Source organism: Balaenoptera ricei, chromosome 16 (assembly GCF_028023285.1).
Source record: "Balaenoptera ricei isolate mBalRic1 chromosome 16, mBalRic1.hap2, whole genome shotgun sequence".
In the NCBI taxonomy this organism is placed as follows: Eukaryota; Metazoa; Chordata; class Mammalia; order Artiodactyla; family Balaenopteridae; genus Balaenoptera; species Balaenoptera ricei.
Window position 1 is genome coordinate 67,560,682 of NC_082654.1, and position 17,068 is coordinate 67,577,749.

Here is a 17,068-nt window from a genome sequence, read left to right on the forward strand (position 1 = left end):
TTATTTATCTTGTCATCTCCTTTACCCGGCAATATATCTAGTGGTAGGAGCTCTGTAAATACTCATTGAATAAATGAATTTTTAAAAATACCAGTTTACAATTACTACTAGTTTTCAGGCAGAAAGTTGAGAGAGAGGAAAAATAATCCTGGAAGAACTAATGGTATTAAGATTTATCTGGGGGCATCAGGCATATATTTACCTTAGCAATATATAGTTCTTAACAATTGGTGTGTGCTTAGTCATCTAACTTTTACCTATTGAGGTTCACTCTTTAATAACACTGTTAATTAAAGATAGAGTATAATTTGAAATGGTAATCATTAAAATGATAAGACTTATGTATTATGACATATAGTATTATTTTACAAAAAATAAATAAATGCTTTAGAAAAAATAAAAATTATCCATGATGATGCTACCTGTTAAAAACTATTAGGAGCTTGGAAATTTCTTTCTAGATTTTTTCTGGAAAGGTATGTAATGATGTACTATATTATAAACAAATATATAAACATATACAGGATTTTTATATAAAAATTCTATTTTAGTAGATATAAAGCCCGATTTTTCCATTAAAATTAACCCATAAGTATCCTTTTATGCAATTTAAATATTTTATAAACTTTAAAAATTCTTATAACATTCCAGAAAATAAAGGTATTTATATTCACCACTGTTTAGTTTGCGTTAGAAAATAAACTCATTGATAGTTATTTCAGTCACCAACTGCAGTTTAAATTTTATTCTGACATAAATCTACATATGTATAGGAGGGCATCTTGGTTTACTAGAAAAGGAATTTCTTTGAGAGTAATAATTTTGGGACTGTCATTTTCTGACCTAACTCCACCAATCCATTGCATAGATTGAAGAGTAAATTCATTTCTCTAAAATGTTTAATAACTATTCCAGTGATTTTTTTGCTGGCCATTGCTAAACTGCTCATAAATATTTCTGTAACTATCACAGAAACAATTTTAAAGTGCTGTTTTACCTTTTAATTAGGTACCTCTTCCACAGCATTTCCATAAACTGGGTCCATTTACACGGTGTTAATACATGTCATCAACTTTAAACAGCACTTTCACGTGGATACCCAATTTATAATTAAGGTGAAAACCTTTATAATCATTCTCTTGAAATTTTAATTCATGATAGTTTCACTTAGAGATCTTAATAAAGTTCAGTAAGTTGCATTGTTAATTATTTCTGCTTGATTACATCTTACCTATTAGAAAAAAAAAAAGTTTAAATCTAACAAGAAGAGATTTTTAGTATCCTTATTTTAATATCTGAATAAATCCTTGTTTATTCAATAAGATTTTGGATTCAGTGTATGTTTTCAGAGTTAAATTAGAAAATCAAATAACAGTATTTAAATATATAAAGCACCAAGAAAAGGAGAACTCTTTAGATAAAAATTACTGATGCTGGTGAAATTGGGATTTAGTTCAGAGGTTATGGGATGACTATGAATAGGATTCATTAGAAAATCTTCTAAAGAGTGCTATGGGAACTTCATGGAGGGGTACTAACAGACACAGACTCTTTAGACATCTGAGTTAGTATGAAGTATATTGAGTCCCCTAGAAAATGGTACCTATGTATTTTGAACAGTACATTTTACCCTTCACTTTTTATCAGTCCTTATAATTTGCTGTCCAGTTACATGTAGTTTTGCAGGGATTTCAATATTGTTAAAAACAATCATGTTGATCCAGAATATTTACACTAATTTAGGGTTTGGAAATCACACCTTGTATTTGCTTCTAACCTCATGGACTTCTTTGTCATGTGTATGGCAAATTCCAGATTTTAATAGATTCCTTGAAACAGTTACTAATGAGACTGAGAAAGAGAATTTATCTCATGGAGAGGGATCTACTTCGTGAATTTTTGTGCATCTGAGAGCAAAATATAAGAGAAATATAAATTTCAACAAAAGAACATTGTGATTGAGTTTAAAATAAATTTATTGACTAGGAAAATGAACTTCCCTAAGGCATATATCCAATAACAGTCTTATCCTTTTTAATTGTTAGCTCCCCCCCCCCTTTTTTAATGTGGAGAGATATTGTATTTTAGAAAGTAATTGAAATAATCAAACTGCATACTTAATATTCTGGAAAAAAATTAAATTTGTCAGGTTATAAACAACTCAGTTGTTACTAATTTTATCTGTACATTTGCAATTTTATGTGCTTTATTCTTTGAGTTTCTGTTCTACTATATGTGTCATATACCTCAAGGAGTTCATTAAAAAGGTCATCCTAGTGCGGGATTTTCTTCTCTCTTTGCTCAAAAGTACAAATTTCAAAGTTGGACACCCAAGTTGTTTTGTATTTTGAACTATAAGCAAGGACTAGCACTCAAATGAGTACTGATTGTTTTTTTTTTTACAAGAGTATCCAGCCACAGAGGCCTCCAGCATTAGCATCCAGTGTGCAGAAACTGAATGGTTTTATTGCATAATATAGGAGAATTGCTCACTACTGTCTGTTCCTGCTGACAGTCCTGATGTTCAATCTACTAATATCCCCAAAGCTATTTTTTTTTAAACCCAGTGCTTTGATATTAGCTGTTACTGGGTTCTTGGTCTACGGGAGAAGAAGCAATGGGACAGTTAACATGAAAGAGCTCAGTCTAGGAGGAGTCAGTGCAAGAAAGTATGGGCTGAATAAGAAAACCTAAGGTTTGGTTTACTTTTTCTGTTTGTTTATTTCACCAAGATAAGGGCAGCATAAAATGCAATAACCTAGACTTTTGCTCCGACATCAGAGTAGGTAAATAGCTGAGGCATTAGATTTCATTTGCTAAGTTCTTCTTCTATGGCCATCTTCTCTGCTGATGTCTCTAGAATGCTTTAGGTTCCCTCTAGCTATGATGTCTCTCTACAGATCCAGAATACTGACATTACTAGAGCACTGTCCATGTGAGAATTAAATTAATTAATTTGCAGAATTAAAACTATCCCTCTAAATATGCTTAGATGTGAATTGGGCGATTAGGATTGACATGTATACACTGATGTGTATAAAATTGATGACTAATAAGAACCTGCAGTATAAAAAAACAAACAAACAAACAAAAAAACAACTAATACTAAACTTTCTTTGGGTTATTTGTATGGAAATATGTTAACATAAATGTTTCAGACATTACATGAAATTTCTAAAAATCTTATATGTTCTGATATAATGTTATAAGTCATAATTCTAGTTATTACTTTAAAATGTATATCTCAGAAATAACTAAATTTCCTTGTCAATTGCATTATTATGAACTTTCATCAAATCTTTAACCGTGGTCATTTTTAAGTCTTTTGTCATTTACAGACAGTTCTGGGTGTACTCTGATGCTTTTGCAAAAATGTTCCTGTAAAAGGGTTTCATCTTCAAGGAATTCATGGAAAAGACTCTGACAAGTACAGGTTTCTGGTAACTGACTATACTGCTGAACTGAATGAATAAGCATTTTCAGAACTCTAATGGAAAACTGATGAATTCATAGAAGTGCTAACAAAAGATCAAGATAAAAAAAATTAATTACATGGGACTGAGTGAACTGATGAGGATGATTATAATTTTTGTGACTTTCTTTTTGAATAAAAAAAAAATCCCACAAGGACTCAGAGGCAAAAAATATACAAATCAATTATCACTGCAAAGTAAAGGAGCTGTTACATTGGAGGATTACTGGACTGAATGTCAATATTATGACATAGTATGAGTGTGTTTCGTGTTTGGTAATTGCAATCATTGTTGCTTTTGTTGTGGTCATCCATTTACAATGCTTGCTGTCAGTTTATTTATCTCTTGTAAAAAAAGAAAAAATATATACTTAGATGACATTTCATGCCCAGTTAAAATTAATGTGAAAACTTATAATGCATTCAGGTACATAATATTATAAACAATCTTTTGCACCATTTTTATAAAATTTAGAAAATATTTTAGACCTATAATTTCTCTTTCCCATTGTACATTTGGGGTAGCTGAATAATATAATTTTAGAATAACCATATTTTAAAGCCAGATGAGACCTTACCATTTCTAGGACCTTAGTAGGTGGGATAAACTTGATTTCAAGCTATGGCTCAATTACTGTAACTCTGAATTTTGGAATGATACATTTCTGCTCAAAGCCTTGATTTCTTCATCTTTAAAACTGATAAGATGATACAGCTACTTTGGAAGGCAGTTTGGCAGTTTCTAACAAAGCTAAACAAACGTATGCATACCAAGGGGGAAGGGGAGGTGGGATGAATTGGTAGATTGGGATTGACATACATACACTATTGATACTGTGTATAAAATAGATAACTAATGAGAACCAACTGTACAGCACAGAGAATGCTACTCAGTGCTCTGTGGTGACCTAAATGGGAAGGAAATCCAAAAAAAGGGGATATATGTATACATATAGCTGATTCATTTGCTATACAGTAGAAACTAACACAACATTGTAAAGCAACTATATTCCAATAAAAATTAAAAAACAAAAAACAAAAAAACCTAAACATACTCTTAACATATGACCTAACAATCACCACACTCCTTGGTATTTACCAAAATAAAATGAAAAGTTACATCCATACAAAAACATGCACATAGATGTTTATAGCAGCTTTATTCATAATTGCCAAAATCTGCATGCAAGCAAGATGTCCTTCAGTAGGTAAATGAGTAAATAAACTGTGGTACATCCACACAATGGAATATCATCCAGTGCTAAAACGAAATGAGCCAACAAGCCATGGAGGAAACTTAAATGCATATTACTAAATGAAAGAAGCCAATCTGAAAAAGATACATACTGTATGATTCCAATTATATGACATTCTGAAAAATGCAAAACTGTGGAGACAGTAAAAAGACCAGTGGTTGCCAGGGGTTGCATGGGGTACAGATAAATAGGCAGAGCACAGAGGACTTTTAGGGCACTGCAACTGTTCTGTATGATACTATGATGGTGGATATATGTCATTATACCTTTGTTCAAACCCAAAGAATGTAAAATAGCAAGAGTGAACTCTAATGTATTAAACTTTGGACTTTGGGTGATAATATTGTGTCAGTGTATCTTCATGGAGAGTAAAAAATGTACTACTCTGGTTGGGGATGTTGATAATGGGGAGGCTGTGCATGAGTGGGTAAGTGGGAACCTTTGTACTTTCTGCTCAATTTTGCTGTGAACGTAAAACTTCCCTTAAAAATAAAGTTTATTTTTTTTGAAAAAAAATTGATAGGTAAGAGACCTACCTCTTAGGAATGTTATAAGAATTTAATGAAATAATGTGCATATGTTGATTATGATATGCACATTACGGAAAACAGGCATTCCAAAATTATTTGTTAAAAACTCAAGCAAATTGACGATCAGAGATGTTACTGTGTAAAAGCTAGGAAGGAGTTGGGGAAAGGGTCAAACTTTTTATTAATTATATTCTTGGAAACTTGAAGAATGTTCAAAATTCCTACCACATTAATTATAGATATCTGTAAATTATGAATGTTATTGAATATGGAAGATTGAACATTATTAGTTTTCTTCCAGTTTAGAAGCTGAACACAGTGCTTAAAGGTCTAAAGTGGACTTGGCATTGAATAGTGAATGTTTGAAGAATCTTCTTTGCTGTTGTAATTGATGAACCAATATTGATTCATTAACTACCTTCTGTAGTTTACATTAGGGTTCACTATGTGTTTTAAATCTATGGATTTTACAAATGTAATAATGACATGCATCCATCATGACAGTATCATACAGAATAGTTTCACTATGCTGAAAATCCCCTGTGTTACATCTATTCATTCCTCCCTTTTTACCCCTGAATCCCTGGCAACCACTGAAGTTTTTTTACTGTGTCCATAGTTTTGCCTTTTCCAAAATGTCATATAGTTGGAATACTGCAGTATGTAACCTTTTCATATTGGCTTAATTTATTATCAATATGTATTTAAATTTCCTCCATGTCTTTCTGTAGCTTGATAGTTAATTTATTTTCATTGCTGTATAATATTCCATTGTATCGATGTATAACAGTTTGTTTATCCATTCTCCTGTTGAAGGATATCTTGGTTGCTTCCAAGTTTTGGTAATTATAAGCCAAGCTTCAATAACTGTTCATGTGATGTTTTTGTGTAGATGTAAGTTTTCACCTCATTTGGGTAAATACCAAGTAGCACAATTGCTGGATCACATGGTAAGAGCATGTGTGGTTTTATAAGAAACTGAAAAATTGTCTTTCAGAGTGGCTGTACCATTTTGCATTTCCACCAGCAATGAATGAGAGTTCCTGTTGCTTTGTATTCTCCTCAGTATTTGGTATTCTCAGGGTTCTGAATTTTGGCCATTCTAATAGGTGTGTAGTGGTATCTCATTGTTGTTTTAATTGCAATTCCCTGATGATATGTGATGTTAAGTGTCCTTTCATATGCTTACTTTTCATTTATATGTCTTCTTTGTTTGGGTGTCTTTGTTAGATCTTTTGCTAATATTTATAGACTTTTTTATTTTTATTGTTGAATTTTAAGAATTCTTTGTTGATTTTGGATACCAGTCCTTTTGCAAATATCTTTTGCAAATATGTTTTTCTGATCTGTGCTTGCCTTTTCATTCTCTTAACAAACAGTGCCTTTCACAGAGCAGAAGTTTTAAATTTTTATGAAGTCCAATTTATTAATTTTTCCTTTCATTTTTTATACTTTCAGTGTTGTATTTAAAAAGTCGTTTCCAAATTCAAGGCTACCTAGATTTTCTCCTAGGAGCTTTAAAGTTTTGCACTTTACATATAGGTCTATGATTCCACATGTAATTTATCCTTTACATTTTTTCCCCCTGGGTAGAAAAAATACTTGAAAAATTAGTAGCTTCCAAGACAAAATACACAGTCAAAAGAATAATTTTCCAAAGCTGAAAGCAACTTTTACAAATTTAAAGTGAACAGGTGTCAAAAATTCACTATCGAGAGACGCCAAGATGATAATACTTGTTTAAGGAGAACTGGATAAAGAAAGAATGGTTAAATAAAATTCTAACTTAGAAAAAAAACTGATTCATGGTCCTACAGAATGGTAAAAATGTAACCTTCAGGATTATGTTTTCTATAAAAGTTATTCCCATCTCTATCAGATAAAAATGTATTTGCATTCCTGTGTGACAAGAATTATTTACATAGCTATCCCTTTTAACAAAATGAGCATCTACAGAATTGTAAAACCCCTACAGAATTGTAAAACATCCTAACCAACAGTAAATAGCAAGTGGAAAAAAGAAACACACTGCTGGAGAATTAGATATCTGCCAGGTAGGCTTGGTTCACAACGTCTGCCCAGGAGGACACTGAAGGGACAAGCAATAGTACCTTTTGCCTGTTTCTAAGCTTTTGATAAATTTCTTTGCTTCACAGAGAAAAATGTTGTAAGAGCCTACTTAAGACTTATGAAAAGAAATCTGAAGACTTCAGTTACTTTCTTTGTGTGTGTGTGTGTGTGTGTGTGTGTGTGTGTGTGTGTGTGTTTATTTCTATAGAATTGTGTCTGCATAAGTACTGCAGAATTCCTTTAAGTATAGTTTGGTAAAGAACTAGTTTGGAAATAGCAATCTTTATTTTTCTTTTGCTTATTATCAGAAGTGGGTCAAGTAAGTTTGAGCTGGTTAAAGTCCAATGAAGAATAAATAGCTTATAGTGCAGAGAAACTAGGCAAACTTTTGTGATAAAGGTTAACAAAACTTCATTAAAATGATGAGATAATTTTGACTATCGTATTTTAGGAAGAATAAAAGATAATGAAAGAAAGTAATTCTTACCAATATTTTATAACTATAAATGGAGTATAACCTTTAAAAATTGTGAATCACTATATTGTACACCTATAACTTATAAATATTAATATTTTACATCAACTATACTTCAATAATTTTTTTTTAATTTTTAAAAAGAGTAATTCTTTCTGGTTGCTAGCTTTTAAACCCTTTACAGAAAGGGATTTACCTTATTTATCTTTTACATCATCTACATTTTCTAACACATAGCAATACTTAGGTTCAGGAAAGGAGACAGAGGAAAGGTTCTAAGGATGTAGAAAAGGGATATGAAATTTCAAAAAGTTTTACATTTAGCTACATAAATGTTCTTTATTCTCAGAAGAGTACTTGCTTAGATATTTATGCAGGATATTAGTTATTTGGAGAACAATCATCATGATCAAATTCTTACTAAAAAAATTTTGGCCACCTTTAAGTAGATACATAAACAACAATGAACTTATATACTGGTGTATTCCATTGGCTTTATAGCCTTTTTGTGGGGGGTGAAAGAGAAAAATTACTGTGTAGTTGCCTATGTAATGAATTTTAAATTTACAGGTAGAGATTCAGGTGTGCAAAATGGAAACATTTTCTTACACTTAGTTAAATCTCTGAGCTCATATACAATGGGTTGCTAAACTTAATCTTGCCAGTTTAAGAAACTCAACCTCTTTTGGCTTATAATTCAGTCTCTTTGGAAAAAAAGTTTTCTCTTTAGAAAAGTATTCTTTTCTCTCTTCTCCTTTCCTCCTTAGAATTTTGTTTTACATATGCAGATATCAGGGGAGGAAACAGTTGGTGGTAGATTATTCCCCATTCAATGGATTATAGCATAAACTCTCTACCTCTTCAGGTTTTGCCATTGATGTATTCAAAGCCCAGCTTCGGGAATTAAAAGAAAGCAACTTTAAGTGTGGCTTTTGCGAATAAAATGTCCTTCTACTTTAGGTCTGTTCTTTGGGTTATGGATTTATAAAATTCTGCTTTGGATGTTGTTTTCTACTTTCCCTGAGGCAAGTTCTAGCTTTAATTGTAGAAAACTGAAGAATTAAGAAAAAAGTTTAAAATGTATTTCAAAATCTTATTGTGCTACACTTGCTGCGATGGCTGAAGATGGAGCCACCCAGAGAAGTTTGCAACAAATGAAATGTCTTGTAGTCTAAGATCAGTTCCTTTATTGCCCTCTTTATTACCATTTTCCAACATAGTAAAAATCATCCTTTGCATCTCAGGATAGTTATAAAATGAGTGACAGTAATTGCTAGTAGTTCAGCAATTCTCTGCTCTTAAAATAATGTACTTTAGGATTTGCAGTAACAGTAGGACATTTCACCCGTCACCCCAAATCAAATGTTAAGCTGACACTCTGAAACAATTAAGACAAATCTTCAATCAATCCTTCAAAACATATATAATACAGTTAACCGTTGAACAACATGGGTTTGAACTGCGCAGGTCCACTTTTATGAGGATATTTTTCAACAGTAAAATCACAGTACTACACCGTCCATGGTTAGTTGAATCTGCAGAGGAACTGGGGATACAGAGGGCCAACTATTGATACAAGTTATATACGAGTTAGTGCCAGCATTGTTCAACGGTCAACTGTTTTCCAAGTGTACTTCTTTTATAATAATGTATTTTCTTTCTTTTAAACCTCATTGTAAAAATTATGTAATTGTTAAATCCAAGTACATGTGTAGTGAGAAAAAAAATAAATTGGAGGTAGAGCTCCTAATGATTTTTTCTGCGTCTAACAAGTAAACTCATTCCATCAGCGAAGACTTAAGAGATACGTCAGTAGAAAGTTTTATACAAAGTATTTGGTGTTTTATTTCTTTCCTAGAGGTGTGGAGTTATATATCTAGACATAAAAACTCAAGCTATCATGAAGGCCTTTTTAACTACTTAAGTTCACCTGAAATAAAGAAATACTTGTTTTTAAGACATTAGCTTAATGTTTAGTTACTGTGTATATGGGAGGTGCCCAATTTTTTTTTTTCTTTTTCTGGCACTCTGTTTAGAATTTCATGCAAATAATTGTTGCTGGCATTTTGGGAAACATTCAGAATAATGGGGAAGTGTCACAATAATGGAAATCTTGCAACCCTTTCCTAATGCTTCTGCGCTATATTTAATCTTAGTAGTTCAAAAGATCATTTAGCCATCATCTCCAACCTTCTCAATATAGCTGCTTCAGATAAACTCTGGGTATATGCTTCTTGTCGTTTATTTTCCTTATTTTATTTTATATTGTATATTTTCATGTAAGATTTTTATTTCCATATCTGACCTTACCTCTATGGTTCTTCAACATAATTAACACCAGGGCTTCTGATTGTGTTGCACAATCTAAAGCAATAACCACACAAACTTCTATAAGACCAAGCAAAAAAGAACCAGAAAAATTCTTACTGTATTTTTTATTCTCCACTTAAAGTAATAAAATAAATTGTGAAGCATATATATCATTGTTTTAAAGAAGTGAACATTCATTGTTAGTGAATATTTTTTGTATTTTTTCCAGTGCAAAATTCATAGGAAAAAATAGTTTGTGACAGCTATAATTTCACCTTTAATTGAACAGAAATTACTGAGTTTATTAGACAATTAATTTTGCAAAAATGAACAATGTTTTTTCTTTCCTAAATATCTTTTCACTTTCACAGAACTGAGAAAAACAGCTCTGCAATCTAAAATTAAGCACCTTTAGTGAATACAGATTAAACATGCATTGAATACATATATATTGTGTTTGCTTTTAAAAAAACTTACCAACCTACTTGGAAAATAACAGCTTCTTAATGTGTCATTAAAGGGCACATCTGTGGATTTTTAAAAAATTGATCATTATTATGCCTTCCACATTTATACTTGCACTTCAGTTCCAAGGGAAACATGATGGTGATGATACACATGTGCTTTCTGTTGAGATGGGACTGTGCCTGGATTTATTACAGGCCTTAATGACACATTCATAACTGAATGCTACAAATTAGGTTAAAACTCCAGTGAATTTATAATGAAGGTTTTCAGTACTTAATCTTTTTCATGCAAATGAACTTACTGTCCTTAATATGGCTTAAATTGACTAATTTTAATGCTACAGAAATGTGTCTACCAATGTTCATAACCCATGATTTAAGATTTAGACAAAATAATGTACTGTTCCCAGGTGTATCTTACAAGAAGACTTCATTCATTCATTCAACAAACATTCTTGTTAACCTAACAGGTGCTATGCACTGTACCAAAGGCTAGATACCTCAAGGAATAAGATAAAATTCCTGCACTCACATATATTTGTTAGTCTACTAGAGAGATAGTTTCATTAGTATATCACTAAAACACAGAAAGAAGCTCTAATGAAAACATATAAACCATTTTATGTGAACCCCAAACAACTTGGAACAAAGTTTGCCTTGTTCTAGGTCAGCATGGATTTCCTGAGGCAGGGCATTTAACTAGTGTCTTAAAAGAATAGTAAGGAATTCCCTGGTGGTCCAGTGGTTAGGACTTTGCCCTTCCACTGCAGGGGGTACGGTTTTGGTCCCTGGTAGGGGAGCTAAGATCCTGCAAGCCATGAGGCATGGCCAAAAAACAAAATGAATAGTAGGAGTTGAGCAAGCAGACCAGAGGGGATTGGCAATTACGATATTGTGATTTAGAATAAGAGGTATATCTTTGTTCTTTTCCTGTTTCTGGCACAGAGCTCCTAAAACCCTTGGAATATACTGAGTGATGAGGGCCATAAAGCTGTCTTTTGTATGTTAATGAGGTGACTTTGGGACCACCCCCGCCCCACCCAAGGATGGGGGCTGGTTGACAGGGCAACCAACCATGTGATTAGAACTTTTAGTTCCACCCCTTTACCTCTGGGAAGGGTAGAGGGGCTGGAGGCTGAATCAATTGCCAATGGCCAGTGTTTTAATCAATCATGCCTATGTAATGAAGCCTCCATAAAATCCCAAAAGGATGGGTTTTGGAGAGCTTCTAGGTTGATGAGCACATGGAGATCTGGGGAAAGTGGCATGCCTGGAGAGGGCATGGAGCTCTGGGCCTTTCCCCATACCTTACCCTCTGCATCTCTTCCATCTGGCTGGTCCTGAGTTATAAAAGTTAAATCTAGTAAGTAAAATGGTTCTCTGAGTTCTGTGAGCTACTCTAAGCAAAATAATCAAACCTAAAAAGGAGGTTGTGGGAACCTCTGATTTATAGCTAGTTGGTCAGAAATATATGTAACAACCTGAAGTTGGACCGGCGACTGAAGTCCAGAAGGGGGGAACCTTCAAATTGTAGCAGAAGCACAGATAACGATCTAGGCTTTTGACTGGTGTCTGTAGGGGGGTGGGAAGGGGCAGTCTTGTGGGACTAAACCCTTAACCTGTGGAATCTGATGCTATCTCCAGGTAGATGGTGTCAGAATTGAGTTGAATTACAGGACACCCAGTTGGTGTACAGAGAGTTGCTTGTTGGTGTGGGGAAGCCTCCACACACACACACACACACATTGACATTGGGTCCAGGAGCCCAAAAGAACAGTCTAGGTCAAGGTTCTAATATGCCCACAGGCACAGAGGCATGAAGAAACATGGCAGATTTGGAAAATTGTAAAATAGATATAACTAAAGCATGAGGGACATGCAGAGGAATAGTAGATATCAGGTCTAAGAAGATCACCAACGACCATATTCTTTGACAGTTTGGATTTTATGCTCTACACAATAAGAGGAAGGTGTGACTCTGCAAGGAAATAGCTTTATGAATACCTGTCTTGTGTAGCTTACCTGCAGAAAGTCAGCAAATCCAGGGAGAGGGAGAGGGAGAGAGAGAGGGAGAAGGGGAGGGGGAGGGGGAAGGAGAAGTTAACAATATGTTCTGGAATTACTGAGGCCTTTTTGTTGTAGTTGTTTTCTCTGTGTGTTTTGAAGTAATAGAGTCTTTAAAGATTTGGGGTGGGGATTCATTTAGTAAAAATAGAAACCATTTCTTTAGTATTCTTTTAATTTCTTAGAAATATCATTGCCCATGCTTGTTGATAGTCTACATATTTACTCAGCTCCACTCATTCGTTTTATTCTGGGAGTATTAATCATTTTATAGAAAAAGAAAACATTGTTGTGCTATACTAATAACTCCCAGCTGTCTTCATGCCCTAATCATGCAAAGAAGGAAGGAGAGAAAGAGGTCTGGAGATAGTCTTCAGAGTGAGCAAATTTCTCTGGGATTCATTTACTTCAAGTCAATCAATCTTTGTAAAGCCCTTTTTTATATATAAGTCTTTTCACAGATGTAGTGAGGTTATTGCTTTACAATATAAAATTATATATTTCACCATTTTCATCATTTGCTAATTTATAATATTTCTGTAATCGTGTTAAATATCGTACATCAGTGAACATTAGTTGAATGGAACACCATAGTTATATTTTTCTATATATTTAGAGCAGGTGATTTTTTTTAAGAGTTTCATAAACTGCATAGTATTGTGCTTAATCAGGATTAAGTATTCCATCATTATACATTTTATTTTTGTTTTAATCTAGAATCTTTCCTTAATTTCCGTCTGTAAGTCACTCAAATCTAAAATCTAATCTACTGGAACTAGAATCTAAAATAAGATGCAATCTATAAAATTTGCTGATAAAAATGCAAAATTTTTATTTTACAAGATGAGCTATTAAAAAAGGTATAAGCAAAGTCACATCTGTATTTTTTCTTCTTAGTTGTCAATGTCTTTTATTCCCAATGTGCACATTATCCGCAACCAGAAATTAACATGAATTATAGTATGCTAGATTTGTGTGATTTAAAAAAAAAAAAAAAGCCACGAAACTAATTTGACCTGTTTACTTACAGAGAGCCATATCCTAGAAGATGTCAACAAATGTATCATAGCCTTGAGAGACCAGGATGCTGATAATTTAGATCGAGCTGCAGGTGCTATCAGAGGACGGGCCGCAAGAGTCGCTCACATTGTCACAGGTGAAATGGACAGTTACGAGCCAGGAGCTTACACAGAAGGTGTGATGAGAAATGTTAACTTCCTGACAAGTACTGGTAAGTCTTTGTCCCCAATAACAGCTGTTCTCTTCCTGACATTTGCATCTATATAACTACCAAATATTCATACATATGGAAAGAAGATCTCAGTCTGTGTGGGTTGTTTTGAAATAGATTGCTCTGATAAGGGCTTGCATCCTGTGGTTGTGTGATTTGAAATTTATCTCTGGGAAGTAAATATATTCACTGGAGAAAAAAGGCTTTTATAAATATATGCATTATATAAATTACCCACAGGCCTTTAGCCACTTATGAATGTTTATTAATGCTAGAGTTGTTAGGAGATATAATTAGGCCAGATGTGATAAGTATGTAATAGTTTCCAAGCCCTCTTTTAGCTGTCTGATTGGTAGCCCCCAGGTTTTTGTTTACACTGCTTAAACAGAGCAAACTTGTCCTATGTTTCCAGAGAAATGCTTTCTACCTTCTTTTGCAATCTGTTTGCAAAACACCATTTTGTTCTTTCACATAATCTTTGATTACTTAAGAAATATGGAACCAGGATTTTGTTTTGGTTGCAGCACTGAACTTAATATTTTCTGAAATCAGCTAATAAATGCTTAGTTTTTGAATCACACATTAAAATGGTATTCTTATTTTAGCACTGTTATTAACATTTCTCCAAGACACTTACAGAAAATTCGAAGAAGCATTTAAATTCATATGAATTCAGAAACAGTGGATACAGTTTGAATAAGGGCAACCAACCATTTTTAGAAGTCATCATGGCAGTAGTTTTTCTTGTGAAAAGCCTTTGTGATCTGTGAAAACCGCAGGTTGAATTTTTCTTATTAATTACTTCATAAGAGGAGGGTGACAGTGGACCCATGATCCCTAAAATATTTGAAATTACATACTTAAATCATTGATCCTACCTAGAGAATTGTTCATGTTATGCATGGGGCGTATTAAATTTGGATGTACATATTTGTTTTGTGAAAGGGGTAGAAGGGATGGAGATGGGTGATTAGTGGGGAGAGGAAGCTGCTGCTTGAAATTAATAAAGATAAGCTGATCAACAGTTGAATAGCCTTCATTAGGAAATAGTTCTGAAGAGCTATACCACAAGGTAGGCTTGGCAAGTTTTGTAGAGAACTGATGATTAGTGTTTCTCTTTTCCTAGAATGTTGATACAGAACTCATTAATGAATCTTGGCGCATAGTTTTCTCAGTATCTCTTTAAAAATATTTCTAAAACAGTGAAATGCTTAAGATATACTAAGGAAAGATGAAGGAGGTGTATTTGCAACTCTTGATATGATATTTCTATACTAACTCCTCAAAAGTTACTGGTGTCACGAATAGGGTACAGGGTAGTTGCTTTATCAGTGAGGTGTGACGATACATTTACTTGCTTAAGGAGATAATTGTGTTAGAGTAGTTCAGCATCTCTTTCCTAAACTAAATTTAACTGGTGCTTTCTTGTTGGTCAAAATCAAGTACAGAGTTCTCTGATTTTTTTCTACCTTCGGGAATAGAATTGTAAGTAAAAAGAAGAAGGCATCGGTGGTTCTCCTTTTAGCCGGTGAAAAATGCCCTATAGGGAACTGACTAAAGTCTACCAAAATGGTACCTATATCTTGCTTCTGTCTCAGTTTTGTAATCATATTGGTAATGTCTTGTGAACACACTCTTATAGTCACCATGTCTGTATGAGGTACTAAGTTTATAGTTTTATTCTCTATAGTATAGCGCCCATATCTGGACTTCATATGCAAAGAAGTGGAAGTGAAATTTTGAAGTGTCCAGAATGTGAAATGTGTTGTGGGAACACTCCATTCACAATCAATTCTTATAATCTGAAATCAGAAAATAAAAATGAAACAAAGTTATTTACACATTTAATTACAATTTTGTCAATACCTGCATGATTTATGATGACCTTACAAGATAACTAACCAATATGGCTACATTATCATTCAATCAGAAGAGAGAGAAATCCTTTTTCCTCTAATTACTTGTATGTAACTTTAATTGAAATTCTCCAGGTAAATTATGTCCTGTACCCCAAATACAAATACAATAAATATGGAATAATCCTGGGTTATTCTGTATAAGTCACATCTTATTAGTAATATAACAGTATAGTTTATGACTTTACAATTTTGTTGTTTTAGTTTTTTACATACTTTTTGGCTTATCTTAAAATCTTCTCATTTTGGGTTTTTTATGTCTAATTTCAAACTTTGCTCCAAACAGCTTTTCTTGAAATTTATCAAAAGCGTGCCTCACTAAAGGGAATTCTGAGCAATAAATTAGATGAAAATGCTAATTTGATCAGTTTGATCTTAACCAAAGCTGAAATATGTGAGCATTTTCTCTCCCATAGAGATATTGTCTATGAAAAATACTTCCAACTATTCTATCCTCCACAATTAAGTAACAGAAGATGTTCATCTTTGTTCACATCTGCTCATAACTTGGACTTATTATTTATAAATAATCATCAAATTAAATAATTCAAAATGTCATGTTTTATGTTATGAAGCCTTAATAGTTCATATTTTAGCAAGTGAATGGTCTGTATATGTGGCCTGTTTTTCTCTTTCTTTCTTTTCCTTTTATGCAGTTCTCAGGTCTTAACCCTATTTCCTGAAAATAACTCAGTAAGGAGCTATTGTGAATTGTTCTTATTAACAAGACTTTCTTATCTTTGCACAATTTGCCTTTAAAGTACTGTCATCAATGATGAAACCTAAGTCATACTTATCTAAATCACAAAGAATGTTTTTGGAACATTGCACCTTTGCTTTTAATCAGACTTTGTGACTCGTTAGCACATTTTCAAGATTTGTTGATCTTCTAAGTGTTTTATCAGCACTTAGAGAAGCCCTGTTACATTACAGGATTTGCATTGTTCATAAAATCAACCAGCTGGTTTTCAGTGAAATGTAGGCAACATCTGGAATGCTGCATTTCATTCAGACTGAGGCGGAGTATTGTAATCTCCATGAGAAAATTTTATTCCACCCAATTCTTCCCTGTTACTAAGCTCCTCTACCTGTCAGGAATTCCCGATAGGGTAGAGAAAATATTAGCTTTTTTGTTAAAAGCAAGCCTTCTGGATTGCAATGTGAAGGCTTAGAAGTTGTATACCTAACATCAATTTCAGTTTTTTCACACTAGGCTGGGAGAAAACCTAAACCAAGAGTGGACACACATAATATTTTTTGTGAGTGATTTATGAATT

At 33.3% G+C, this 17,068-nt stretch overlaps 1 protein-coding gene across 4 annotated transcripts in view; it reads left to right on the top strand.

Moving 5' to 3' along the window:
- CTNNA3 (catenin alpha 3) overlaps positions 1 to 17,068 on the top strand; it is a 1,736,704-nt gene that overhangs the window by 1,314,243 nt on the left and 405,393 nt on the right. For all 4 annotated transcript variants that reach the window (XM_059899110.1, XM_059899112.1, XM_059899111.1 and 1 more), the window contains one exon: positions 13,675 to 13,875. In XM_059899110.1, the coding sequence (XP_059755093.1) occupies positions 13,675 to 13,875 (201 nt within the window). The remainder of the gene's footprint in view (positions 1 to 13,674; positions 13,876 to 17,068) is intronic.